At 46.2% G+C, this 27933-nt stretch overlaps 1 protein-coding gene across 1 annotated transcript in view; it reads left to right on the top strand.

Moving 5' to 3' along the window:
- GPATCH8 (G-patch domain containing 8) overlaps positions 1-27933 on the top strand; it is a 55425-nt gene that overhangs the window by 5078 nt on the left and 22414 nt on the right. Inside the window, 2 exon segments of the mRNA XM_036399154.2 lie at positions 10173-10247; positions 18106-18178. Coding sequence (XP_036255047.1) covers positions 10173-10247; positions 18106-18178 — 148 coding nt within the window.

The raw sequence follows: 27933 nt of genomic DNA, 5'->3' as shown, positions 1-27933 counted from the left end.
CAGGACGTTCTGACCTTTCAGTTGAGCAAAGCAGGAACAGCAGAACTGTGACTGATTTTTTTAACCTCCCTGTGTGAGCGAGGAGGGGGGGAGAGGACTGGGGGAAATGTGTTCTAAAGTAGATCAAGTGGTATTGGTCCAGTTTTAGAACATCACAGTAGGGTCTGAACTTCAGTGTGGATTTCTGGGATTCATGTGGTGAGGTGATTTTATATAGACCTTTCCTGTCTTGGTTGTGCCTTCCCCCAGTCTGTGTTGTCACTTCTCTCCTACAGTGATGGTCTCCATTGCTGAGGCCCAGTGAAAGGGAAGGGAAACACTTGATCCTACAGTCCTACAAGCCATGGTTGAGCTGCCTCAGCTTCTTCTGAGTCACCTTCTCCAAGACAAAACCCACCCCTCTACCCAGGCTCCTGCCACTCTCGGGTGGGAATGTGGAGCTCATCTGATAAAAAGCATTGCTGCAGTTCTAGGGCAGCACTTCCTCAGGTTGACAGAAGCGTTTTCTCCTACCACATGGTTTTAAAGTTTTAGTAATTCTTGCTGCTTTCTCCCTTCAGGCAACTCTATGGGCAGTTAATTTGAGATTTTGGCCATTTAAAGCCAGAAGTTAATATTAGGATGGTGGCTTTAATAATCCAGGTATCACTTAAGTTTCAGTTCCCATTTTGACCCAGTTCTGAGCCCAGGAGTTTGTGTTTGGCCGCAGAATCTCTCCCTTGAAGACAACTGGTGATGGGGAACATTTTGCTTTGTAGATTGTTCTAGTAGTTTAGCCATTGAAAGCTGCATTTTCCTTAATTTTTCTTCTAGATTTTCTTTATTTTTAGCTCTTTGCTGAGCTTTATGTCTTTCTCTGCTGCACCAAAGCACACATTACTACTCTTTGTCCTCTTATGTGAAGTCATATACAGCATTTCTGCTCAATTTTAGCTTCTGAGAGCCTTAATGGCTCTGAATTCTGTTATTGTTCTCTGTGTAATTACAGCTTTCTGCATCCTAAATTGTTAACACTTGTAATTGGAAAACTTGCTCAGAGGAGTCTAAAACAGACTCTTACCTGGTATAACATACTGAGATAAACATCTTTTTTTTTTACTGAGAGATAAACATCTATTTACTGCTTTTTTTGTGTTTGCCCTTCCTTTGTTGCACACCCTTGGACTGTATTTTTATCCTTTCTGTTGCCATGTTGTGTGAGGAGGTTTTAACTGGGATTTCTCAGCCTGCTGGATGCATCCCTGTGCTGTGGCTGTGTTTGTACAGGGCTCTGTGAAAGCAGACGTGGTGTTAGGGAGTTGAAGCCACTCTTACATGGGTCAGGTTGCTCTGTTCCAACACATCCTCACTGTTGCTCCCTCTTTGTTGGGATCTGATCTGCAAACTGAGCTGCAGGTGCTCTTGTTTCCTCTGGTCATTGATAACAGTATTGAATGCAGTTTGAATCCTGTTAATGTGCTCCTGAGGGAGATTGTCTGTGAGATTTTGGTTTAGAAACAATTCTTTATCAAGTCAGACACCGTAGGAAGAAAGCAAAGGCAGATAATATTATGGAAGCTTGGAAGTTCATAGTGGTAAATAGATTAGACCTTGGATATTACATGATTGGCACCCTGTTCCACCAGGGTGGTTTCTCTTTGCCTTGTACTGTCTGCTGTGGTCACCCACGGGAGGGAAGGGACATCAGAGGGACCTGGACAGGCTGGAGAGGTTGGTCTGTGTGAACCTCATGGAGTTCAGCAAGGACAAGAGCACAGTCCTGCACCTGGGTCACTTCAAGCACAAATCCAGGCTGGGGGAGAATGGATTGAAGGCAGCTCTGAGGAGCAGGACAGGGGGGATTGTTTGATGAGAAGTTCAGTGACTCAGCTTTGCTGGCAGCCCAGGAACCAACCACAGGCAGCAGGTGAGGGGGAATTCTGCCCTGCTCAGGTGAGATCCCACCTGCAGAGCTGTCCCCAGCACAGGAAGGACATGGAGCTGCTGGAGTGAGTCCAGAGGAGGCCATGGAGCTGTTCTGAGGGCTGGAGCCCCTCTGGAGCCAGGCTGGAACAGCTGGGGGTGCTCATCTGGAGAAGAGGAGGCTCCAGGGAGAGCTCAGAGCCCCTTCTGGGCCTAAAGGGGCTCCAGGAGAGCTGGAGGGAGACTTGGGACAGAGGGACGGGATAAGGGAAATGTCTTCCCACTGACAAAGAGCAGGGTTAGATGGCAAGTTGGGAAGGAATTCCTCCCTGTGAGGCCCTGGCCCAGCTTACCCAGAGAAGCTGAGGCTGCCCCATCCCTGGAAGTGTCCAAGGCCAGGTGGAGCACCCTGGGATAGTGGAAGACTGTCCCCTGCAGGGGATGCAACAAGGTCATCTTGAAGGTCCTTCTCCACCCAACCCCTTCCATGGTTCTTTGGTTGTTTGAAGGTCCTGGTTAGCCATGAAGATGTGGGTGCTAAAAGCTGCAGCAGCTTCTGCATCAGGGCACATTAAAAATGACAAAGAGAGAATTGGGTGAGTGAGGCTGGTGCTGGCTCTTGGGTAGAGCTTGGCTGAAGGGCTGCAGAGCATCCCTCGTGTGCTGGAACAGATCCACAGCTGCTGGTGGTGCAGCAGAAGGAATCTGAAAGACACGAAATTGTTCTTGTTTGCTGCCAAAGTATGCAAAGCAGAGACCTGCCTCTGGCTCCCACTCCTTGTGTGGTACAAGCTGTTTATCTCTGAACTGTAGAGCATGTTTTTGTTTGGACAGCTCTAAGTGGGTATTTATGTGCACGTTTTCCTGGTTTAAACCGCTTGACCTGTGACTAGTCTTAAATGTGTTCTGCTGAGTGAGTTTTCAGTGTTTTTGGACTTAGCAGGAAGAGTTTTGTCAAATAATTCTTAGTTTGGTAAACAAAAGGTGCCATCAGCTTCTCAATGTGCAATTCCAAGGTGCTTCTTTCAAACTGTGCCAATTTAAATTCATCTCCAAGTCTCGAGTGATTGCTTTTGTTGTATTGACTTGAGAGGATTTTCCTGTTAAGTACTCTCGGAATAATTGATGTGTGTGTCTGCTGAAAATGAGGTTTTGCTGCAGCTTTCACAAGATGTTGACTGTAAATATTCAGCTGTTTCTGGGGGTGTGCAGATGTGCTGTGTCCATACTTCCCACTTGTATTCCAGGGAAAGGTCTGGGGAAGCAATTCCCGGTGTGTGGAGGGCAGTGAGAACGTGTTGTTTGGGAATGCTTCACCTCTGCGTTGCTAGGAAAGAATCTGTGATATTTTTTTCTGTGCGTGTCTTTACAGACACTGCAGGGAACAACAGGAAAAAGGATGATTTTGTTCTGGGAAGCATTAACAAAGGCTTTTCAGGTGCCAATACAAAGTTGCTTTTGTATTGCTTTTTATAGCTTTGAGAACCCATGTGGCCTTTATAATTATCCAAGAACGTTTCCAGGATTGGATGGAGCCATCTCCTAGGTGCATGTTGGTCTTAAAAATGTATTTTTTGCTGGGTGTATAATGAATATTCAAAAAACGCTGTAAGCCACACTTTCCTGGAGTTGTTTTTGAGTTCTTTGGATGCATTTCTAAACACCAACATGGTTGTCTGCATCAATTACATTTTGGAGCCCTTCCATGGTATAGAGTCATCAGGCCCTGCTGAGCTGCAAAGGGCAGCTTGAATTACTACTGAGATCTGCAGTCAGCCTGCGTAGGGAGGTGTGGATCTTGCAGAGGTATTAGAAACCCATTATATTTTGATTGTGTGTAATAAACACAACAATCAGTCATGGGGAGCTGCATTTGGGTTTAAACACCTTCCTTCCCCCACTGCTCTTGGCTGAAACTCGCTGTGAGGTCAGCGGTGATGTTGGTGATAGAGCCCCACAGATAAATCAGAGCAGACCTTGGCACTTGTACCTCTTGTATCTCATCCATGCCTGGAATGAGTTTTGATCCTGCCTGTCCCACATGTGCCACTGCAGCTGCAGGTGGTGGGTGTCTCACCCTCAAGGCCCTGCGCAGAGAGGTGAAACCAGCACGTCTGGAGAGGTTTGTCAAGAGAGAACTAAATACAGCATGGGATGAGTGTTGATGGTGGATTGCTGAAATTCCTGGTCTTTGGGTCAGGCAAGAGGCTGGTGCTCCATCAGGGCTCAGCAGAGCCATTCCTGGCCTCTTGGCCACTGTGCCTGTGCTGGACAGGCAGCATTCACCCAGGAGTCCTGGATGTGGGATGTTGGCAAGAGTGCTGGGAGGCCAGCTTTGGGAAAAGGGGATGGATGTGAGGGTGCCTTATCCATCTCAAGATTTTGTACTTGCTCCATCTCCTCTAGAAGAGATTTCAGTTTTAACAGGATATTCATTCTGGAATCAGAGGGTTTTTCCCCTGCACCATGGGCGTGCTGTGTGCGTGCAGAGAGGGAGAATTTGGCAAGATGGCATTTGCTCCCTTGTGCTCAGATGCTGCTCCAGTTCCCTGTGCTCAGACCTTGCATCTGTGCTGACCCGTCCCGGGAGGGCAGCAGGAAATGTCAGCTGTGCTTCCCAGCCGCGGGAGCAAAACATTCTGGGATCTGCAGCTCATGTGGCCTGCCCTGGCTTTATCCACACTAGAAAATGGCCTTTTTGTGGGGGGGGACTCAATTTATCTTTTTGGATATTCCTGTGTCTCAGCTGCTGTTCTCAGCCTAATGCCTGCAGGGCTTTTGGGAGTGGGCTTGGTTAAATGCTTTCAAGTGATACTTGTGGGTAACAGCCCTGAATTTTATGGCTTGATGTTATGTTTTTGGAGTTTAAGATTTATTGATTGAATTGATGGATAAATAGAATATGAAAAAGTGGTGCTGGTTTGCTTTAATGTTTTAAAATTCCATTTTCTAAGGTAAATGCAATATAAATGTGATTTTTTGGAGTCTTTTTCTGGTACTCTCCTAGCATAAAACGAAATTTTGAATATCTTAAGGAGCACACCTCACTCTTTTCAAGTGCAGTTAAGCAGTCATGATCATGCTGTGCTCTTTTCCAGTGCATTTAAGAAATAATAACAGTGAGTATAGTAAGGCTTTTCTGCAAAATTGCTTTCTTTGGATTGTTATTGGCGTGGTCTCACGAAGCAGCGTTGCTGAGTGCCTTCCTGAGCCAGTGCTGCAATCCAGGAGGGATGCAAATAGGTTGTTTCTGCTGTGACGTCTCAGCAGCTGCATTCTGCCCATTCCCTCCCCAGCCAGCCCTGCTTTCATGCTCCCAGGCAGAGCTGCAGGGTTTTGTGCCAGAATCTTTTCCTATTTTGCTCCATTCACAGCACTGAAGGCGTTGTCCCTTGTGATTGGAGCGTTTTCCAGTCCTGGGCTCTTGCTGTCTGACTTGTGTTGGGCTTTTAACTCCCCTTATCCTCTCTGCTGTTAACAACACCAGGCTGGTGTGACAGGGCTCTCTCTGCTGGAGCCCAGGCACAGCTGAGGGCAGGGGTCCTGAATGTGTCCCCCACACTCCCATTGTCCTGCTCCTTTGTGTCCCAGGAGCTCTCTGGCCCAGCTGCTGGGCGGGAGACTGCCACATTTTCTTTGGGAATAATACATGGATAACTTAGGGCTGTTCATCAAAGAAACCACTCATTCCATCAGGAATGGGCACTGTATGGATGCTGACATCTTAATATCCTTCGTGCTCGGGAGGATTGCACAGGGCAGTGGAGTAATTAATATCCAGGGAGGTCTGATGGGCCTAAAGCAGTTGAAGTGACTCATCCTTATTTTGTCATTGTGTTGATGGTGCTTTAGGTGACTTAGAAATGCAGGCAGTGCTCATGACCCAGCTCTGGTTTTGGATACACCCTTTGCGGTGTGAGAGGAAAGGAGAGAGTCTATGAGAGAGTCTCTTTTCTTCTTGTCATTGTGAAGATTTTAAAGGGTTCCCCCCCTCAGTGATTTCTGTGTGGCTTTGTGGTAACCCACCTTTGCTTCATATACAGCACCTCTATATGAGAGGGACAGAGTGAATTCTGTGGTGCTAAACTGTGATAAATGGGCTTTAATCAACAATTCATTTCACTTGCATCGAGTGATTTATTGGCAACAGTTCTTGCCACTGAGGATTTTGGGATGAAAGTGTAATTAAGTTTCTTAAATTTTTTTTATGATGCTGACTGGGTGTGGTTTCACTGCCACAATGTTTGGGACGTTGTAAGTAGGAAGGAAGCAGCAATGCTCTTCCCCAGAACTATTAACTTGAATTGTCCCAGGAAATGAAATAACTCCACTGGGTATGATCTGGGACAAAATGGCATTTGTTGAGCCAGGGCTCCAAAGTATTTACAGTCCAAAAAAGGGAGAACAAGAGTTGAAATCTGACATGGAGGCAGCTTTTGTTGGTTGATCTTTCAAATGTCATATTCAGTGTGTGAGGGCTCTAAGAAGGTTTGGCCAAGAGCTTCAAGCAAAGTTCAAACAATGGGAAAGTGGAGGAGAGAGCAGAGAACATGTGACTGTGAGTAACCAAAGTGCATAGAGAGCCAAAGTTCAGACGATATTACACAAAAATTACAGGGCACAAACATGTTGGCTCCTGGAGAAGAATGCACAAGGAAGCCAAGTGGTGTGTCTGGTGTGTAATGAGGAGTGTTTGCATGCTGGAGGCTTGTCCTTGCTTCTCATGAAATAGGAAAATATATTGAATTTCAGTGTGGTTATAGGGAAACACCAGTGTCGGAGCACCCAGTGTAGCACAAAGAGCAATAAATGGTGCTTAAGTGGAAGCCTCTCATCTTACTTGCTCTGCTGTTCCAGGGTGGATGGAGAAGTGTCTGGGAGAAAGGGACAGTGCAACACATCTTGTTTCACCAAGCAGAAGTGAGAGAACCTGATACAAGCAGCTGTGAAATCGAGGGGCAGGGGATGAGTGGGAGGAGGGGGCTGCAGTCAGCCCCAAAATCCTGGGAATTTACTGCATCTCTGTAAGTCATACAGGAAGAAGGTTTGGGAATAGGTTCTGAGTAGTGCTGGGTTTAGTGCAGCTGTTATTTCATGTCCTAGTACCCATGGGGTTGAATTCTTCCTTTCACATAAAGGTTTCCTCTGAAGTAGGAAGCATCTCTCGTCTGCAGAAGACACACTTCAGAATTATACTGAAACATGGTCAGTGCTTGGGGTTTGTGTTTGCCAGAAATGTGTTCTCAACAGATCCAGCATTTAGGGTTTATTTAATTGTTGGATTTAAGTGTTAAAGTATTTTGTGTTCTTCTGATTCATTGTCTTAAGGTACAGCAAACCAGAAATGTTTGATGGATACATTCAATGCACCAGTTTGTAGGATTGGAAAAGAGGGAAACAGATGGAATTCCCCCCAACTTGTTCCTTAGCCAGCTCCAGGGATGAAGAAGCAAAGGGACAGACTGTGCTGCTTCCAGCTCCAAAAGGCCTGGGATCCCCATGAAGGCAAACAGCATTGTTGTGGCCATAGCTATAGAGCCATTTTTATTTTTCTTTTAGCTGATTAAACATCACTGGCCTGAACCCCCATAAATCCAACCTCACAGTAACCATTGGATTGTCTGCTTGCCTTTTTCCAGGATAAGCTGCTTTATGGTGGAAGGGAATTTTCCCTTTATCATTTTTTCTAAGTATTGATAAATAAAGAGCTGTCTCTGTGATGAGTATTGATTTTGGCTCCGTTTGGACACTTTGTTATTTTGAAGCCTTGAATTTCCAAGCCTGAAACACCCTCCTGAGCCAGGAGCAGGCTGGCAGCATTCCCACAGGGCCTGTTCCCTGTGCTCCATGGCCTTTTTATGCCCAGGACTTACAGAGACAGGCAGCACCTGCCTCTCTGGAAAGCTCCAGTTTTAGTATTGCAGCTGTTTGGACCAGGAACAAGTAGAGATCAAGTATATAATAAACCCCAAAGAATAAGAAAATAAAAAATAACCCCCAAAATATCCATGGAGTGGGTAGTGGTGGGATCACCAGAACTCAGAGATAAAGGCTTTGTTTGCTCTCTGATTCTCTGGCCATGGCACAGGGAGTGCCCAGCCTTTTGCATAGTTTCAGGGAGGAGATGTTGTTTTAAGCACTGAAGAAGTGACTTGTGAAGCCTGGAGCAGCAAGGCGTGCTGCCCTCGAGCTGGGATTGACCCTTGCCTCGGTACAAACAGCTTTCAGTGCCTTGGCAGGGAGCCACCAGAGGAGCTGGGGAGTGGGCAGCAGGATTTACTATTCCAGATCATTTGGAGGTGTGTGCTGAGCTACCTGCAGGCAGCAGGTGGAAGGAGGTGCAGGGATGTGTCTGGGTTTGTGCTGAGAGGGTTTCAGCTGTTGGTTAACTGAACATTAGGTGAGTTTAATGTTTTAATAGGTGAAGTTTAGCAATGTGCTTTTGCCAGTGTTGGCAGCATGTGCACTCCTGACTGTTCTGGTTCTTTTGTGCACTATATTTTGGGAGGCTGGGGTGTCCCCCAGCCACTGAGGCAAGTTTTTGGTGTATTTTGGTGTGGGCTGCTGGACTCCTCACACACAAAGTCTGTGCATCCACACCACGCTGTCTCTGAGCTTTGTTAGCCTTCCAAAGCAGCTCAACAACTGCTTGTGCATAGTAAGTTTGCCTTCAGCTTGCTCCTTGAAGGCTGTCCAAAAAAAAAGAGTGGGAGTGGATTGCTGCCTGCAGATTAAACCCCAGATTTGCTCTGGAGAGGCCATGGGAAAGGCAATGCCCAGGAGCAGAGCATGGCCAGGGTGAACTCACCACCAGGGCCTGCAGGTGATGGATGGGCTGGAAGTTGGGGCACCAGCATCAAAGCACCTTCTCTTGGCACCAGGTTTTACTCAGGATGTTCCCTTGCAGATTTACATTGCTGCATAGGAACACTCCTTCCAGAGGATTTTTGGAGGCCGCTGCCTGGCTTGTAGTGTTCCAACTGTCAGTCTGTTCCAACTGCAGTTTGCTCTTTCGGGTGCTGGCTTCCATTAAAATTCTTGCAGAAGGAAAAGTTGGTATTGGTGGAAGGAGGAGGGTGACAACATGTTTCTCTTGGCAGCAGTGTTGTGTGTTCCTGCTCCAAGGGACTGTGGAGCTGGGATGCAAACAGAACCTGCCAGGGGTTTGGTGTGCACAGAGCAGCCAGAGGTTCCAGTGGTACTGAGGGGGGACTGGGGGTGGCAGCCAAGGCTTGGCATCTCCTGGAGCTCCTGTGACACTGAGTGGGGCCTGGGAATGTAGGAGAGCCCGCTGAAACCACCCCACCCCCTTCAGTGGCTTTTGGTCTCATCCCAGCTGCAGGAATCTCACTTCTTTTGCTTCCAAGTGTGCAGCTGGAAAGTCTGAGTGTTTCCTTTCCAGGTCTGTGCCAGTGACGGTGGATATATTGCATCATGGACCTATTGAACAGCCCAAAATGGTTCACCATGTTTGAAATCTCAGAAATTTGAGGTTTCGGAAACCTCAAATTATGGTAGAGCTGCAGTGGAGGTGTTTGCTTTTCCTGAAGTGGCCCTTCACTGTTGTGTTCCAGCACCAACACTTGTTCTGGAGATCAAAGATTGCCATTGCCATCCTAGCTCAGGAACCTACATGCTCAGTATTCACCCCAAAACATGGGAAGATGCAATTTTTCCAAGGAGGATGGTGGTCAGCTGGCAGGGGGGCTGCTTCAGGAATAAGGCTGTGTGGTGTGTTGGGGATCACTTCCACAGACAGATCACTGTTCAGATTTGTAGCAAGGGCTGCTCCTCACCATGGACCAACACTGTGGGCACAGGGACAGGTTTCCTTTGGTACCGCTGTGGGGTTTTGTTGGCTTAAGGTGTATGAAATCACATGTATCCCTCAAGCAAATTCCTGGTTCAGGGAAAGCCTTCCAGTGGTGGGGACATCCATTCCTGCTGCTCCTTGTCACGTGTGGTTTCCATGCTGGCACTGGTGCCTGTGCTCAGTGTTTTCATAGACTTTCTAAGGAAAAAAATCCAGAAGCATTGTCATTGTAAATGTTCAATATTTTGCCAGCTTTAATAGTTTATTATTGTCATCAAATTGACTTAGGACCAAAAAAGCCCTAAAACCTTATAGCTGATACACTGAATTGAGCCTGTATTTAATAAGTTCATTTGTTAGCAAAATTATATGAAATATAACACTTTAACCAAAGATATCTGGACACTAAACTGTTGGAAATGTGTGCTGTGGAGCTAAGCCTGGTTTTCTCTTGCAGGGCAATCACTTTGATCAGTATGAAGAGGGGCACCTGGAGATAGAGCAGGCGTCTCTAGACAAGCCCATCGAATCGGTAAGGCCCCCCCCGACCAGCAGCGTTCCCCGGAGCTCGGCCGTGTCGGATGGTCCTTGATGTGAATGCAGGCAAATCTGAGAGCAGTGGGCACCTTGGTGGCAGTGAGGGGTCATTGGTGGTAAAATGCATGCTGACCTTATGTGGGCCTGGGATTTGATCTTGAAGTAGTCCTAGAACTAAAACCTGAAATTTGAGTTCAACATGATATTTCAGGAATTATTTAAAATAATACATTCTTTCAGAGATATTTATTTTAAGGTTTTATACTTTTCTTTGAGGAATCAGTTTAATTTAAATGGGAACCTGATGGAGTAGGATAGTGAAATACATTTTAATCCTTTTTAGTTTATATTTTTGGAAAAGTACCGGTGTGTTTAAAGTGTTAGAATGACACCTGGCGGCATGGAGACAGGGATCAGTGTTAGTCCAGCAGTCCTTCCCATGGAGCTGAAGCTGCCCTGAGCCTTTCTCTAAAATTGCTTTACCTTGAGTTAGGTGTGAAGACTCCTGCTGTAAGATGAGGAAAAAGTAGGTTTTGTTTAGTTTTGACTTTTTAATCTTCTTGGAGCTTCTTAATTTTTCTCTTTGCAAAGTGCCTTCTGCTGGTTTTAGGCACAGCAGCTTGTTCAGCTTAAACTGGACCCACATTTGACATTTAGCCTTAGCTAAGGTTCATTTGCAGTTTCCTTCAGAAAAAGGAAAACTTGTGGTGAATAATCAAGGGACACTTAGTGGTGTTCTGATTAAGTCTAGATTTTGTTAAGAAAGTATTTGTCAAGTGTTTCTTTTGCCTATGAATTGAAGTTCAGTTCAAGTTTCTCCACATTAGTCAGCCCCTAGAAGAAGCAGGGTTAGCCAAAGCCCACTGTATATTTTTGTTGGTGTGTAGGTTGGTGTTGTGTGTGTTTGTGTGCGTGTTAGATGTTTACCAGAAATTTACACAACTTGGGGTGTTCGACGTTTTTCTTCCGCAGCAGTTGGCCCATATTAGCTAAGCAGCCATGATCTGGTTTGTATTGCACGGTCTGCCTTTTTTAATTTCTTCTCTAGGGTTTCCTTTCCCCTTCTTATTTCTGTTCTTCTGGTCCAGTGAACACTGCATATAGTACCTACTGTCTTAATGTGCTGGCATGATGCTAGATTTAGGCATGGCAGTAATTGATGACGCATGAGATAATGCTGCAGAGATGGGAATTGGTATTCACTCTTCTCCTGAATACTTCAGTCTTACCTTGGGACACGGGGATTTGAATTAAAATGCTAAGCTGGATGGAAATATAATGGGAAATATGTGTTGGTAGCCTACTCTGGGCCACTCTGGAAATTAGCATTTCAAAATAATTCAAATGCTGCTTACAGACTAGACTGGTTACCTGATTTCCAAAAGTGCTTTCCCAAAGAGAGGAATAGAAGAGGTCACAGATTACATCTCTGGTGATCCAGAGGGAAGGATGCCTATGGAAGTGTGTAAAGCATGAGCAGGTACCCTGGGCCCACGTGGGCTCACTGTGCAGATCTCATCCTCCATAGAAGTAATGCTTTGTGCAGTTTGATTAATGCTGAACTGCAGGAGAAAAAAAAAAAGTTAAATTATGGCTTTAATATTTTATTCTTGTCTCCCACTATCCAAATATCAGGACATTTTTAATCTTTACAACTCCTTAGGTAGGTACAGTTCAACCTAATTGAAAACAGTTGGATAAAGAGGACAAGAGAATGGCTTGGTTTGTGAGGAGAAAGAGTTAAAACCTTAAATTGTTCTTTAAAATCAAGTTTGTTCCACTCTTCTTTTGTCTGACCTAAGAGAATCACAGAATCATTAAGGTTGGAAAGTCCCTCTAAGCTCATTGAGTCCAGCCAGTCCTGCAGCCCTGCCAAGGCCACCCCTAACCCATGTCCCCAAATGCCACATCTCCATGGCCTGTGAGCCTTTCCAAGGATGGTGACTCCAGCACTTCCCAGGGCAGCTGTGCCAGTGTCCATCCCAGGATTTCAGAGCTGTGGCTGCTGCACAGGGAGGGGGTTTGGCCTGAGCAAGGGTGGTGTCAGAAACAAACTGGTCACTTCTGAGGTTTCACGTGGTCTTTGTAAAAATACATTGTTGATTCCTTAATTCCCCATCTGGGAAGCAGGAATTACTTTGTTGTGTTTCCTGACACCTGTGGAGGTGATTCTGCCTCCACACTATTAACGGTCAGTGTGCTCTTTGAATTGGCAAATTACACACATTTCCAGAAGGGAGAGTTTCCTTGGCAGAATTCAGGGGGGTACCTCTCCTGCAAGATATTTTACCAGGAAAGGAGGGTTCATTCTGCTCTTTTGGCTTTTTATTTCCCTTCTATTTTATTCTGTTTGCTCACCCAGAACCAAAATTGAGTGGGAAGGAGGAAAGGTAAATTGATGTTTTAGAACTACCACACATCTAAGTATTTTCAGCATTAACAAATTGGATTTTAATCCTTAACCAGTTCTGTTAGCAATCCAACTGGCCTTTTCCAAGGAATCTGCTCAGAGTCGTGAGTGAGCCTGTGCTTCATGGTATGGAAGCAGTTTGGGTGATGAACACCCTTTGTTTATGACCATGGCAGATCAAAGTGCTTCCCAGTTAAAATGTCATTCTTCAGAACAAAGAATGGATTTAGTATATTCTCCTAAGTATGTTCCCTGCAGCTTCCCACATCTTGGTGACAGGAAGGTGCTCCAAAGCCTGCAGGTGTTTGGAGATGGGGGGAGTGTTTCCTGTGCCATGTCCCTGTGACAGTCCCCATGATGTGACATCCATCTCTGCAGCATTATCTGTTGAGAGGTGCTGACTGTACTGCTACAGCATGCAACTCAAAGGTGGCTGGAAAAATAGGTTTGGGAGTCTACAGATCATTACAATGTTGAAACATGTCCTCAATTAGCCTACTGGTGTTGTTGTTCCTGTGGAAATCCTGCTGTGTGCAGCTCATTTAGGCCAAAGATGTCTGCTCTGAAACATGCAACTCTAACCAGAGTACATTTATGGAAAACAGAGCTGCCAGGAGCTAGGGATGGACGTGGCCTGAACGAGTGCCAGCTGTTTTCCATTACTAAATTGGAGAAAGTATTTCATATCAATGGACTCTTCAGAGCTACAAATACTGATATTTTTTTTCCCCTCCCACAAGTAACATTTTTTTCTTGTTGTGCTTTGAAAGATGCTGCACTTACACTGGCTGTTCATGTCAGTGCAGTCACTGATGTCCTTGAAAAATCAGAGCACTTCACCCTTTTTTCTAAACTCAAGAAGCTGCATGCATTTGTTTTGGGGCATTTTGAGTTCACTGAGTTGAGGTACTTGAATGGGAAGTCACAAATTATTGCAGCTTTAATAGAATCCAGATTTTCTCCACATTAATTCCTTATCTCTACTTGTTTATTGAGTCTCTTTGCTGTGAATTCCTGGTTTTCCTCATCCCAGCAGTGCAGATGGAGTAGGAGACAGCCCTTAGAGCCCCCAAGAAGCAGCCCTGGCCCCATGCAGGCAGTGTCAGGGGTGGACCCACGCCGTCACCGCTGCAGGTTGGAGGCCAGACTGGGAATCACCCACTTATGCTGGAGCTTGTTAGTTTGTCCTTGTCCTAACTAACAAATGTCCTTTCCCCTCTCTCTAATGCTGCTCGGTGCCATGAGGGTGCCTTGAGCCCCCGTGCCAGGCTGCAGTCGGTGGTGCTTGGGCACCAGGGGCTGGCACAGCCTGGCCGAGCCGGAGCCGGGTTGTGGCACTGGAAATCTGTACAGATCTGTGGACTCCACTAGTTCCAAAGTGTCATTTGATGAGGCTGCTGATTTGACATTTAGCAGCAGCCATATGTGGACAGCGCTATAAATAATGTGCTTCTGGAAGCTGAATGGTGTAGCATTACTATTTGGCTTTTCTCTCTGGTCTTCATTGTGTCATCTGTAGTGAGCTCTAGGTTTTGTTTTGGGAATCTTTTCAACCTCTTGTTTGCATGGGTTCACCCAGTAGCATCTGATCCTTGCTTATAGATTCCTCCATACACAGTCAGCACAGCTTACAATCCACTCAAGAGAGGAATGGTTCCTGCCCGAGCCGGGATGAGTGATGGGATCGTGGGGATCTCATGGAAAACCTGTGCTAGGCAAAACTGCTGGTGTGGGTTACATCCCACAGGCATCATCAAAACCTTGGGCTTCTACCCATCTTTTAATTGTAAGCAATTTTTTTTTCCTATTGGCCAAACTGTTATCAGAAATTTGTGCTGGGGATGTCCTGCTCAGGAATCACTGATCTGCATGGAAAGCAAACAAGGGCATCTTGTCAGGGCACAGGATGGGGATCTGGCAGGCCAGTTAGGGCTGCTGGAGCCCAGTCACTTTGGATGAGGTTTTTCCAAAGCACCTTACCCAGCTCTGTGAAGGTCTGGTAGACCCAAGGCCTTGCATTTCCTACACCTTTGGAGAAGTTCTGCTTTGTCATTAGAGCAGAGCTCTCCATCAGTGCTGCCCAGCTCCAGAGCTGGCATTGTCCCACCCAGAGCTGCTGAGCCCCTCTCCCTGCATGGAGCATCCCCCAGCCTGTGCCCACGTGGTCCAGGAGAGCTCCCTTGCTCACCCAAACACCTTTTGGGAGACTTATTTTGGTTGGCCCCATAATTTTTATTGTGGCTGTAATACAAGGAGCTCCCAAATGGCAGCAGAAGAAAGTGATGAGACTCATGGCAGCCCTCTGCTGAGAAATGAGCGCTGTCCTCCCAGGGCTGTGGTGTTTCTGTGCATCACTGCAGCTCTTTTGTAGGAAAACTGCTGCATGTGAGGACAGTCTGTTCAAAAGGAGTGACAGCTCCTGACATGGGCAGGAAGCTTGCTGTGAAAAGCCCCATCTCTTCTATGTGAAAGTAGCTGTACTTCACAGAACTTTCACTTAAAACTGCACTTTAAAAAAAAGCTGTCAGCTGTTACAACATTTGTTGTCCCATGTCACATTTTGGTCCCAATATCCCTGGATGCTCCCTAGAGAGCAGACAGGCTCTCACGTGGGACTAAGCAAGCCTGGCCTTCCATTATTTAATTTTTAGGGCAGGATTTTAATTTTTGCACTGAAGAGCAGTTCTGTCAGTCTGCCTCCATCAGAGGTCTGGGTTAGCCATTGGAAAAGGAGGGAGGAGCTGAACATGGCCAGAAAGGAGCAAAGTGATGGCCAGGTCTCAACTCAAATGTTAACTTTAAATTATTACAGTTGTTCTCCTTATTCAGTGCAACAGAAGATGCTCCATTTCAGTTGAGGAGGAGCTAAAATTAGGGAGTAGTTCCACTGCATAAACAAACAAATGGAAAAGTTTGGAGCGGGGAGGGAAACAGCCCCTTCCTGGGAACTGAGACAGGGCAATGTTCATAATCCCAATTTATGTCAAACAACTCGGGACCATCCTCTTGAGTGGGTCTGTAAAAGTGGTGCTAATGTGTATAACCTTTCTAAATTTTTCTTTTTCCCTTTAACATTTGTTTCCCCCTTCACTGTCAGTCACAACACACCGCTCTTGAATCTCCCAGCTGGTCTTGACTTGTTGAATTTATTTTATGCTTTCACTCTTCTTTAATAAATACATTACTTGCAAGCAGTGAATTGAAAACAAAGCAAAAGAAAAAAACTACCATTAGTGATTGGACAGTTTCTTACTTTGTGTTACATTTAACTGTTCTTTTGACAGCCCAGTTTTTAAAGCCAGGTTCGTATGGAAATGCTTTCACTCCACTTGCACTGCTTTTGGAATAGCGTTCTGCTTCATCTGTCTTTATTTTAGTGCATTCATAACACACACAGTCAGCACAATGTCTCATCTCCCCTTGGCCAAGACTGCAAAGTACTCCTTGTCCTTTGAATTCTTTTGGTTTTTTCTTTGTTTTTTCTTTGGTTTTTTTTCCCCCTTTTGGAAAACGCAGCCATTTTTGTCAGCACCAACTTTTAGATTTAATGGTCCTTTGTTCAGGGTAGGGCAATCAGTGCTTTATCCCAAACATTTCCCAAGCTGCTGCCCCTCAGTGCCAGGATGGGGCACTCTGTGGTCCTTGGCATTGGCCTGCAGGTAAGTGTTCCTGTGTTCCCAACAGAGAGCCTTCTCCATGGTGCCTGTGGTGGGGATCCTGGTGGGGATCCATCCTTGTTTATTTTTCTTTCTTTCGTGGTTTATTTTCCTTTTTTTCTCTTTTTTTTCCCTTTTTTTCTCTTTTTTTTTTTTTTTTTTTTTTTTTTTTTGCATTTGACCTTTTATCCCCAGAAATTTCCTTATGTCCCCTAGTTTAATTTTTTTTTCCATGTAGCCCTAATTATGTCCTGGGGCAGAGCCAGAAGTGTGGGAAAAATGTACATTATTCCTTGGGAAATACAGGAATATAAAAATGTCTGACTTTACTAGGATATCAGAAAAAAAATCCAAAATTTGTACTTGATAACATCGTTTTGAGGAAAAATGTATCCATGCAGCCAATATCTTTGGGAAGTTGTGCCTTTCAAGCTGATTCACCAAAGTTGTGCAAACCCTGTGGTCGTTTTCTTCACTGTGGAGTGACAAAACCTACTCTGGTTTCTGTTGATTACTGTTATTTAATTAAAGAAACCTGCAGCATATAGATGTAATTATTTTTTGGATTCCATGTACCACTCAGTGTTCTGGAGTCACATCCTGTTATAATTCAGGATATTTCTGCGATACCTTAGGTTGTGGTTTGCCTGATGATAATTAATAATCAACAAGTTCCTACCTGATTTTTATTTTTATTTTTATTTTCTGTGGTTGGAAGGTGAACAAGGTCCCAGCCAAGAGTCCTTCTCTGAGGAGCTGGTCACTGCCTGTAACTGGGTGAACTGGTCACTGAGGGCGAGCTGGCAGATTGAGGTGGTTCGAGGGTGCTGTGAGTGCTCTGCTCTTTGTCTGGGGGCAGAAACCCTGCAGAAAACACAACAATTTCCACACTGAGCCCTGCTCAGCCCCATTGCCAAAAGCTGACACTTAATTGCTGCGTCAGTACTTTTCCAGTTATTCCAAAATAGCTTTTTTTTTTAGGAAGATGAGACATTATGCTTATTGTTTCCCCTACATGCACTAATGGTTCCTTGCTGTTAACTTATTGCTAGGCCTGTTTCATTCTAACATCTTAGTATTTTTGTTAGTTTACATGTGAAATGCATCACCCAGTCTGTGCTTGAGCTCATTTTATTTAATTGATTTTATTTTTTTTTGTTTTACTAACCTCACTGTTTTTTCAGTTTAATATTGGCTGCATGCTAGTTTATATATATATATACATATATAAAAAAAACCCAATCAAGTCTAGCCTGGATTTTGCTCTGATTGTGTTTTGGTTTCTAGTGGTGGGGCAGTCTTGCACTTACAACTTACTCAGTATTATAAAAGCCTGACACACAAACAAAATGACTAAACACATTGTAGATTTTCTTTACAAAAAAAATCTTAAGTGGTGCTGTCTAGGTGATGGATATGATTGTATAAATAGCTTGATTTTATGCTTTTTACTGTCAATTTTTATTGGTACACTTTATTTTCTTCCACATTGCTTTTTAGTTTTATTATTTTTTTATTTCTTTTAAACGTGATGCACAAAAGTTGCCCAGCACACCATCAGAAAGTGACCGTCCCCAATACCCATCCCCCTGGAAAAATTCTAGCCAGCAATTTTTGACATTTGTCTTTCCCTTTATTGGGCATATATTGCCTTTTCAGTAGCATTTTTTTGCATGCATATATATGTAGAAAAATCTCTTGCTCATCACATGTTTTAAATGTCAGTGGGAAGGGAAGAATATATTATTGGAATATTTTTGGTTTGTTTTCTCTGTTCTGTCTGTCAGGATAATATTGGACATCGCTTACTCCAGAAACATGGCTGGAAGCTGGGCCAGGGATTGGGAAAGTCACTGCAGGGTAAGTCCAGTCCCTTGTGTCTGAAACCTTCAACTCCAGCCTCGGTCTTTAACAAAATGATTTCTGCTTTTTGTTCCTAGATTAGATTTTCTTTCCATTATTAATATATCCAAACAATTGCACTGTTGAGTTTCCTATTCGGCAGTTTGCAAGTGGGAGCTGCTGCCTCCCTTGCTGGTACAGGTTAGAGTTGTGTGTGTGCTGGATGTGTGAGAGTTGGTGTGGAGGAAGGAGAATTCACTTTCCACACTGACAGGGAGTGGTGCTGCTTCCAACTGTGCTGATGTTTTGGTGTTAAAAATGAAAGATTTGAGGTAGTTCCCATGATGTGTCAGCGCTCACTGGAGTCAGAAGCCATTAGAAGGCCAGGAAAGGGCCCACTGAAGATGGCAAGTGGTGGCAGAGGTTCTCTGGATGGGAGAGGCTCACTCCTGGTTTCTCCACAGGACTGTCACAGGTTGGATTTATTCCTGTTCCCAGCAGTTTGTCAGGGATTAGCAAATCTCAGTGGGTTGGCCCAGCACACACCAGACCTTGCTGTCTTGAGCCTGAATCCTTCCTGTGACACTGAACCCCATTTCTGTAGGAACCTGTGGCAGTGTTTGAAGCTCAGCTGTGCCCTGACCCCTCAGTAACTCACTCATGTTCCTGTGCCTGTAGTCTGAAGACCTGGGAGTTTATAATCCATGTTCCATGAGTGAGCCCCTTAGAGATGGGGGTGTCTGTACTGTGGAGGACTGTGCAGAGAGGTAATGAATTCCCCAAACTCTGGCAATGCTTGTTAATCCCTGGACTAAGGCTCTCTAACCTCTCAGGCAGGGCTGCCTTGCAGGTTAATGCTTCTGGCTTCCTCTAACGTGGTTTATTGGAGTTCTCTGGTTTATGCATGGCACTCTCCTGTCCTCTTGTGTCCCTGCTGGGGCCAGACCTCCGGTGGGGTTGTAGCTGTCACCTCTGGGCCTTTCCTTTGGCACGTGGGATGTGCATCACAGGTGGAACTCGGTGCTCTGTATTGCTCTGTGTGTCACCAGAGTGGAAACACAGACTTGAAAGAAGGAAAAGCCTTGTCCCAGCCCCAGGTGGATCCCAGAGCACAGCCCAAGGGTGCTGCAGGCTCAGATGTGCTGGAGTGAGCTGGATTATGGGGCTCGGTCTGGAGTCAGGGCAGGGGGTGGTGCTGTCACCATGTCCCATGGGCCCAGCAGGAATTTGCACTTTGAGCCTTGTCCAGATTTAGATGTTCCCCCTGTGCCCCTCTCTGTGCTGGAGCCGTTCCAGATCTCTCACACATCATTGGAGCTCTGCTGGTTGGGAGCAAATCGTGGATGTGGGCTCTGAGGGCTTTCCTGTGCCTCCTGCATGGTCACAGGAGTGACAATAACCCCCAGTTTAACCCAGTTCAGTGCTGAAGCCTTCCTAATGCAGGCTTTGGAGCATGTGCAGGAATTTCAGCCCTTCTGGGAGGTAGAAGTGCCCTGTCCACCTGCCAGCCAACTTCTCCAGAGGTCTGGGCAGGCAGAGGGTGTGGAAGGGAGAGGCTGCTGCTGCTCCAGCTTTTCTCCTCATGAGTTCTCAGCAGCCAGAGCCTGTGGCATTGGTGATGATTGTGTTGAGAGTGTTTAATTCATTATCCAGTGACCTTTCTTCATGAATCTTAGATTGGCCCAAAAATCCAAATACAAAATGTCAGGAAGGAAACATTTGCATCCAATTTTAATCTTATTCTAAAAGTTTGAAGAGACATTTGATGTGCAGTGAGAAGGGAGGAACAGAACAGAAGTTCTTCCCATCTTCCACACTCCCCTGTTCAGGAAAGACCAGGAGAGGTTTCTGAAGAGATGTAGGTGTGTTCCTGTTAAACTCTTCCTGCTTGACACTGCTTGAGCTAAAATCTTACACAGCCTGTGGTGAGGAGGTGCAGCAGAAACAGAGCCCCTTCAAGCAGCCTTGAGCTGTGGGTGTGGTTCTGACCCTCTGCAGAAGGTCCTTCCATCAAACCTTCAAAAATTTGGGGTTGCATGTATGGAATTGATACTGCATTCAGCTACTTTCTCTGCACTTCAACTTAAAAGGAAGTGGATGAGTTCAGTGTGCTGAGTTTTGTGATGTTGCTTTTAATTCTAGATCTTCGTCTGAGTTGGGGCTCCCTCTTTAGTTCTCTTGAATCCCTAAGTGATTCATCTGGCAGGCAGAAATGTTTCTTTCTTGTAGCCTTGTGGTGTTCAGCAAGAAGCTCACGCTGCAGGACTTTACCCTGTGATGGTTCCTTCATCCTGAGCACCCACTGGGGGATGGAATCCTGTGGTGAGAGTGCTGAGCTGTCTCTGGGTGGTACCTGCAGCAGCCTAAAATCTACACTTGCCAATTGCTGGTGGTAAAAACCTGCTGGTGTTGTACACCATGGCTCATTCGCAGGAAAATTCCAGAGGGGGAGGAGTTTTGTACCCCCTGGGGCAGCTGCCTTGTGGTGTAATACTGAGAAAAGCTGAGCCCTTGGGTAGGGAAGCACAGAGCCCATGCCCTGAGTGATGTGGCTGTCACCAGCTGTGTGAAACATCTGCATCTTTCACTGCATTTGGGCTGTGTGCTTAGTGCAGCACCAGGCAGGGACAGTGCTGTCAGCTCTGACCACGCCAGTCCTGCTTCAGAGATACTCCTCAGGAATTCAGCAGAGTCATCCTTCAGCTCATCTCTTTCCCTGATGTTTTTCATCATATTTCCCCACAAATAACTTGTGTTGTATTTGGAAATGGTGCTTCAGCTTGCTAACAGCCAGTGAATATGAAAAAGCAGGAGAGGAGGTTGCCAGTTGACAGGGATCTTTATTAATTTGGAAAATATGGCTTAGGGAGCCACTTTTCCATAGAGATATGGGATGGCTGTGCTCTGACAAATGAGAAAATGGTGATTGCAGCCTGTTTTATCTTTGGGGGAATGCCTGTAGTTGATAATCCAGGATTTTGTGTCTCCTGGAGAAATAAAACTAGCAAAAGATCAGTTAAAAGCGTTGCCTGACCTTCGTGTGAAGTCCTGTGCTAAATGAGCCCAAGGATTGTGAATAAATTAGGAGTTACATAAGTCAGGAGGGGAATGAGAGGGCTGAGGGAAATCTGAATTCAACCACACTCTAATGATTTCTCTTGGAATGAGTATTTCCCATTAAGTTAAAGTAGTATTATGAAAAGTCAGGAGACTGACTGACGTGCAGAAATGGGATAATTTGAATGGTACATTTGAAAATATTTTTATAAGCTCTTTGCCTTTTCCCTGTCAATTTTTTGAGGAATCTTGTTTGAAAAAAATAATTGTGCTGAAAACTTCTGGATTTTTTCTTTTCCTTTTGGACTTGTGTGTTTTATATGAAGTAATAGTACTCTAGAGGTATATCTGCAAGACTGGGACCAGTAGTTTGATCTCATTTAATTAGATCAGGGGACACTGAGTAGGTTGTCCTGCTGCTTCCTGGGTCATAGCTGGGCCTGGGGAGGGTGGGCAGCTCTGCAGGGAGGGTTTGGAGAGGGAAGGAGGAAGGTTTGATGTTTGCTGGCCATATGGAGGGGGCTCTGAGGAAGGATTGACCAGCTCTGGTGGACAGGTCCAGCTCATCCTTAGCCAGTCTGGGTAACAACTGCATTCAACACAGATTTGCTTCTCTGAAGTTCTCTGTTGTAAACATGCTTGCCTGATTGCAGCCTTGACCCTTTGCAAACAGCCCCACCACCAGTATAGATGCAGTTACAAGTTCCCCTACACCACAAACTGTGTCCAGTATGATTCATTTGAAATGTTTTAAGGCATTGATTTCCTGCATATTCCCACAGTATTCCCAAGACCAAGATTCTCCTGATCTTTTGTGGTATCTCTGAGAGGTGAATCCCAATGCAGTACTTTGCTATGGCAACAGAATCACAGGGTTTGTCATGGCAGAGCTGCTCCCCAGTGTCTCAGCTGTGAATCAAACAGCTCAGGTAATGTGGGGGGCTCAGTGTAGCTCTGGAATTCCTGTGCTTGCTCCTCTCAAGGGCTCAGGCAGCTCATTCAGTGCTTGGTTATTGTCATGAAAATGCTCAGAGTGAAACCAAAAGGAGTTTCAAGGTGGGTGGCTGCTGGTCTGTGCTGGGATTTGGATTATCTCCAGTACTCAGGAAACAGAAGCAGCAAGTGGTTCTGTTTAGGGTAGGGATGTCCCTTTTGGGACAGGTCCTTACAGTGGCAGGAACTTTCCCTGTAGCCTTTGGTCCTGAAGAAATACCTTCTGTCCCCTGCTTCCTCTGCCTATTTAGTAATAACTTCCTTCATGTTTGCTTATGTTTTTAGCCAAGTTTTGGCATCATTTCAGTGTAACTGTTCTGGAAGAGCTGCTTCCATCTCCCTGGGGAGCAGCTCTGCTGATGTAACACTGAGAGGAGAGGGCAGGGCCGTGCCTGTGTCTCTCTTGGCAGTGCCATGCAGGGCTGGGGACCCTTCCTGCATCCTGGTTCCCTTCCACTCAGACTGGAACAATAAACCTGCACAGACTGTCAGGGCAGCGCTGTTCCTGTTGACCAAGGATTGTATAAATCATCCTGGTGATACAGGGAGCAGCAGTTAATAGAAAGTGCTTTGGGTTTATTTTGTCCGTTCATGAGTACATCCAGCTAGGTAGCAAAGTCAGGTATAACAAATTTGTTAGCAAATGCTAAAATCCAGTTCCTCCATCAAGCTGTATTTTTGTTGCATGGTTTTCAATTAAAAGAAAAAGCACAAGTGGATTTGTGCTCTGACTTGCAATTTCTGTGAGGATAAATATAGTCAGCACTTCCCCCCTCAGCATCACTATGGTGCAGTTCTTTGGCACATTCCTCCCCAAATCTGTTCAGCAAAGGGAAAACATTCCTTCTTGGTCCAAGGGCTGAGCAGGGTGGAAGAGCAGAAGTGTCTGACAAGTGCTGGAAGCTGCTCAGAGCTGCAGGTGAAGCTGTGATCCCGTGGCTCAGGCAGGAAATGTCCTCTCCTGGCAGCCCCCTGGGGTGCTCCCAGCTGTGAGATGGAGCCAGATCTGAGTCTCCATTTCAGGGCATTGCCAGGTGGCTGCAGGCACTGCTTTTGCTGGATGTTCTCAGGCTGTGGGGAGCAATAAACAGAGCTTTGACCACTCAAGCAACTGAGATCAGTCACAAATGTGATCACTTGGCAGCTGCAGCTTGGAGAAATGAGCTCAGGGTTTGAATTCCAAGGTCTTGAATCCTGGTGCTGTCACCTGCTCGCCAAATGGCTTCAGCTCAGATATTCATGTGTTTTCCATTTGTTGGCTCCTCTGATCTCGTGGAGGCAGACAGTGGATGGGTGTCAGGCCTGTGAACATGGAACAATGAGCATCTGAGGGACTGAGGGGTGTCAGATTTCTTTCTGGGTTTTGGAGCTTTGTAATAAATACGGGAAAACACAGGAGAGGCGGATAAAAATGCTTAACAGTGCCTTTATTCATTAGATATGGGTTGGTTTGGCAGTCTTACCCAAGAAATAGCTGTGATCGCTCTCTTATCTTCTTGTATCTTCACATGTCCTCACAGGAACCTCAATCCTGGTATGGAGGAGCATTTCCATGCTTGTGTTTGCAACACAAATCACACCAGTGGTTTTAAGAGTGATGTTTTCCTGTGAATTTAGCTTGAGAAACCTGGCCTGCTGTGGTTGCTGTCATCATATCCATCTTCACTGCTGTGTTAAACCCAGCAGACCACAGACCAAAAAGGAAGTTTGCTCAGTGCCTCAGTGTCCTTTGGGGGAAGCAGTTGCCCCCTTGTTTGCTTCTGGAGCTGTAAGATGCTTCCCTTGATTACAGGTGGTGAGTTTGTGTTGCTTGAGTGGGTGTAGCCAGTGAAATCTGCAGTCGTTGTGCTTTCAGTGCCACGTGTTTGTTGTGACAGACTGCCTTTGCCTGGCTTGGCACGAGGCCTTCTGGCCCTTTGTGCTGGTGCAATGGAAGAGCACTTTTATTAAACTGGGAGAGAGGAGTGTGGGGAAGGGAGAGGCAGTGGCCATGCACAGCCTGCCTCGCTCCTCAGTGCAGCCCCAAATCAGAGCAGGCCCTTCAGCCCTGTCCACTTACCAAGATGAACACAGACAGCAACTCTTACCTTGAATTCCTATCCTCAATCAACCAGGAATTGTGGTTTTCTTCCAACATCTTCTTTGTTGCTCTTTAATCCATTGCTCAGCATTTGGGGTAGGGATGTTTTTTGACCCAGACTCCACTATGTTCCTTTCCCTGCAAAAGGAGCTCTGCTTGGTGCCTCAGTGTCAAACCTCAGCTTGGCTTTCTTGTGGCACCCTTGGTTTGTGTTCTGCAAAGTTCTGAGCTCCCACTGGAAGTTTTCCATGTGATTGGGATGTTTACAACTTGACTTTCTCTCGTCATTTTTCCGCTGCTTAGTAAGGATTAAATTCACAGGGCAGTTTCTGTGTTCTTGGAAAACACTCTCTCCTCTCTGGAGCTTTGTTTGCTACCAAGGATGATGGACCTTTGTTTGAATCTCTTGATTGTTTTGACCCCTTCCAGAAATCTGACATAAACAGGATGAGCTCACAAATCTAATTCCCAAAGAGGACTGGGATTAAAGCTTGCCCTTGTTTGTTCATTTGCTTCTTGCAGCAGTTGGAATGAGTTTGATAACATGGTGTCACTTTTACCCAGCGAGGAGCACCCCAGGCTTGTGTATCAGTGAAAACGAGTGGATTTTCTCCTCTCTCCCCTTTTGATGTACTGAATGAGGAAGTCTGAATTTTCAACAGGACAGCTCTTGGTTTCTCATAGACCCTTAGGGAGCCCAGTGCTGCCAAGGCCACCGCTAACCCCTGTCCCCAGGTGCCACATCTACTCAGCTTTTAAATCCCTCCAGGGATGGGGACTCCCCCACTGCCCTGGGCAGGTTCTGCCTAGGCTTGACAACCCCTCCCATGAAGAAATTTCCCCAATATCCAACCTAAACCTTCCCTGGCACAATTTGAGGCTGTTCCCTCTTGCCCTGTCACTTGTTCCCTGGAAGCAGAGCCAGCCCTCTTTGCTGTATTGAAACAGTCCTGGGAGTGTTGAGTGTTGCAAAATTCTCATCTTGAAAAATGCAACTCATTCATGAGCACAGGGACTCCTCCCTGTCTCCCTCTTCCCAGACAGTGCAGCTGAAGGTGAGCCCTGTCCCTGTGGATCCATTCCTGCAGGTGTTGGTTGCTGACTCCAGGCACCTGTTTCCCTTCAGAGCCTGCAGTGGGGTTTGTGCTGACTGAACAAACCAGCCCTTATCCACCTGTGCTGTGGTCATGAACCTGCCCTGCACACAGCTGAGTGAGAATCCCTTGCCAGGAGCAGCTGAAAGCCCCCTGGAAGGTTGTGTCTCACTGTGGGTTTCAGTTGCAGCATAAAGATAACAAATAAGGAGAAATCTTCCATGTCCAACAAGATCAGATGCTATTGTCTGTGTCCTCTGGAGATGCTGAGTTTATGAAATTCTCCTTCAGTGACAAGTGTGATATCAATCACTCCTCTAGGATTGGATCCTACAAAGCTTGTACCTGGGGGGAATTTCTATGAGGATGTCAACAAAACAAACAGGATTACAGTTCTTGTGTTACATCTGTGCTGCTTACACACTGTGCAGTAGGGACACAGTGGAAGAGATTTGATTGAATTATGTTCACATAGAATTCTTGGGGTACTTTTTTTCATCCTGTTGTATCTGAATGCCCCTTTAATGGAGAAATTTATCTGTTGGGATAGGACAAGAAGTAGATGTTATAGATTAAATAAAGGATCAATTTACATTGGATATTAGGAGGAAACTCTTCCCTGTGAGGGTGGGCAGGCCCTGGCACAGGGTGCCCAGAGCAGCTGGGGCTGCCCCTGGATCCCTGGCAGTGTCCAAGGCCAGGATGGACGGGGCTTGGAGCAGCCTGGGACAGTGGAAGGTGTCACTGTTCCATGGAGAAACTGGTTTTTAAGTTCCCTCCCAACCCAGACCATTCTGAGATTCTGTTGCCATGATGCTGTTTTTGGAGGGAGGAGTTCCTCTGAATCTACAAATCTGATTTTTGCTTTGACTTGTTAAAAACAGGATAAAACATGGGCTGGTGTTGACAATGCTGGCATTTCCAGGCAGGCTCAGATGGCAGCTCCAACTGGGATATTCCCATTCCAGAGGGCAGAGCAGCATCCTTGCCACATCCAGAGCCAGAGCATGGCCCTGAACCCACAGTCCTCCACAAGCAGCATGACCTGTGTCTGATACCAAAGCCTTAGGATGAATTTTCCCAAGATTTATTCATTTAAAGCACCGGGGGGAAGTATTTGCTCATACCCAATAGCTTTATGCAGTTAAAAAGAAGGGGTTCTGGAGAAGCCTGCCTGGCCACGTGCTCCCTGCCACTGCAGGGCTCTGGGAAGGGATGCCTGTCAGGGTTTGTTTGGGTCTGAGCAATTTTTCACAAGCTAGGAGAAAGGTTTTCCCATTTCTTGGGGAGAGGAAAGCAGAACAGGTACAGCAGGTCAGTTTGGGAATCTCATTTCGTTTCTGAGTGCAGGGAATCATTACTAACCTAATTTCCTTTGAGATTGGGTTTTCTAAGGTGTGACTCTTGTGTGAGCTGTTTATTTTTTCCATCCTGATGGAGGTTCCTGCTCTGTCCTCTCCATGAGGTTTTCCCTGTGTGTGGAAGTGTTTTATGCAATAACCCTCTCTGCTTTGGGGTCTGCAGTGACCAGTCTGTGAAGGAGTTTGTGACCTGCCTCAAAACAAAAATGGCACCAGGTGCAGGGGGCTGGGACAGGGACACAGCAGGATTTGCCCTGGGAATCAGCCCTGCATGTGGCACTGCTTGCAGCCCTGCTGAGTGGCAGGAACTGTGGGAATTCTGGGCCTTGGAAGCTCACCTTCCTTTCAAAGCCTGCTGGTACAGGAAAGGCTCAGCAGGGACCCCAAACCTGGGAGGCTCCCAAGATCCAAGCCACGTTTACCTGCTGGGAAGGATCATGGCCAGCAGTAGGACAAACTTTCCTCAAGGAAATTCCTTCCAAGGAGAAGTCATGAGCTGAGCTTGTGGAGTCCCATTTCCCCCTTTGCTGCTCCCCATGTCCCACCTGGCAGCCAGGGGCAAGGGGTGGCCCTGAGCCTGTCCCTGTCCCTTCACCATCGTGGCTTTCCTTGGACAAGGAGCGAGGCCACCCCAGTGCCCAGCAGCAGGTGCTGCTGCCCCAGCTGGCTCCAGGGGATCCATGTGGGGTTGGCACTGCTGCCATAGCTGTGCTACATGCCTGGATATGCCACTTGTCACCTGGATGTCACACATGAGGTTCCCTTCATAATGAAATGATGGTTCAGTTTAAAACAGAGGCATCGCTTTTTGCATGGAATATTCTCCTCTTACCTGCAAGCAGAGTTCCTTTTGGCCCAGAATATTTGTTATTCCTTAAGATCCTGATTTGTTTCCTTTTTAAATTGCCTGCTTCCATGTGCCTCAGAGCCTCCTCGGAGCGGGGCCGTCACCAGGAGCTCTCCCAGCACCCAGCAGGAGTCAGAGCTGCTCCAATGGCTCCTGGTTCTGCAGGGCAGAGCACGGTCATGGGGTGGAGGGGTGAGCAAGAAGCCTCCTGTTATTTTTTTTTTTACCCATCCTCCCTGCCAAACGGCCTATTTTCTGCCCCTAATGGTTTCTGCCTAACAAATGGTGTTTCTTTTTTACAGCGTTATGATCCTGGACTTGTTGTGGTGATGGTAAACTTA

This window comes from Molothrus ater, chromosome 27 (assembly GCF_012460135.2).
Source record: "Molothrus ater isolate BHLD 08-10-18 breed brown headed cowbird chromosome 27, BPBGC_Mater_1.1, whole genome shotgun sequence".
NCBI lineage: Eukaryota > Metazoa > Chordata > Aves > Passeriformes > Icteridae > Molothrus > Molothrus ater.
The sequence above is the reverse complement of the archived record's forward strand: the minus strand, read 5'-3'. Positions and strand labels throughout refer to the sequence as shown.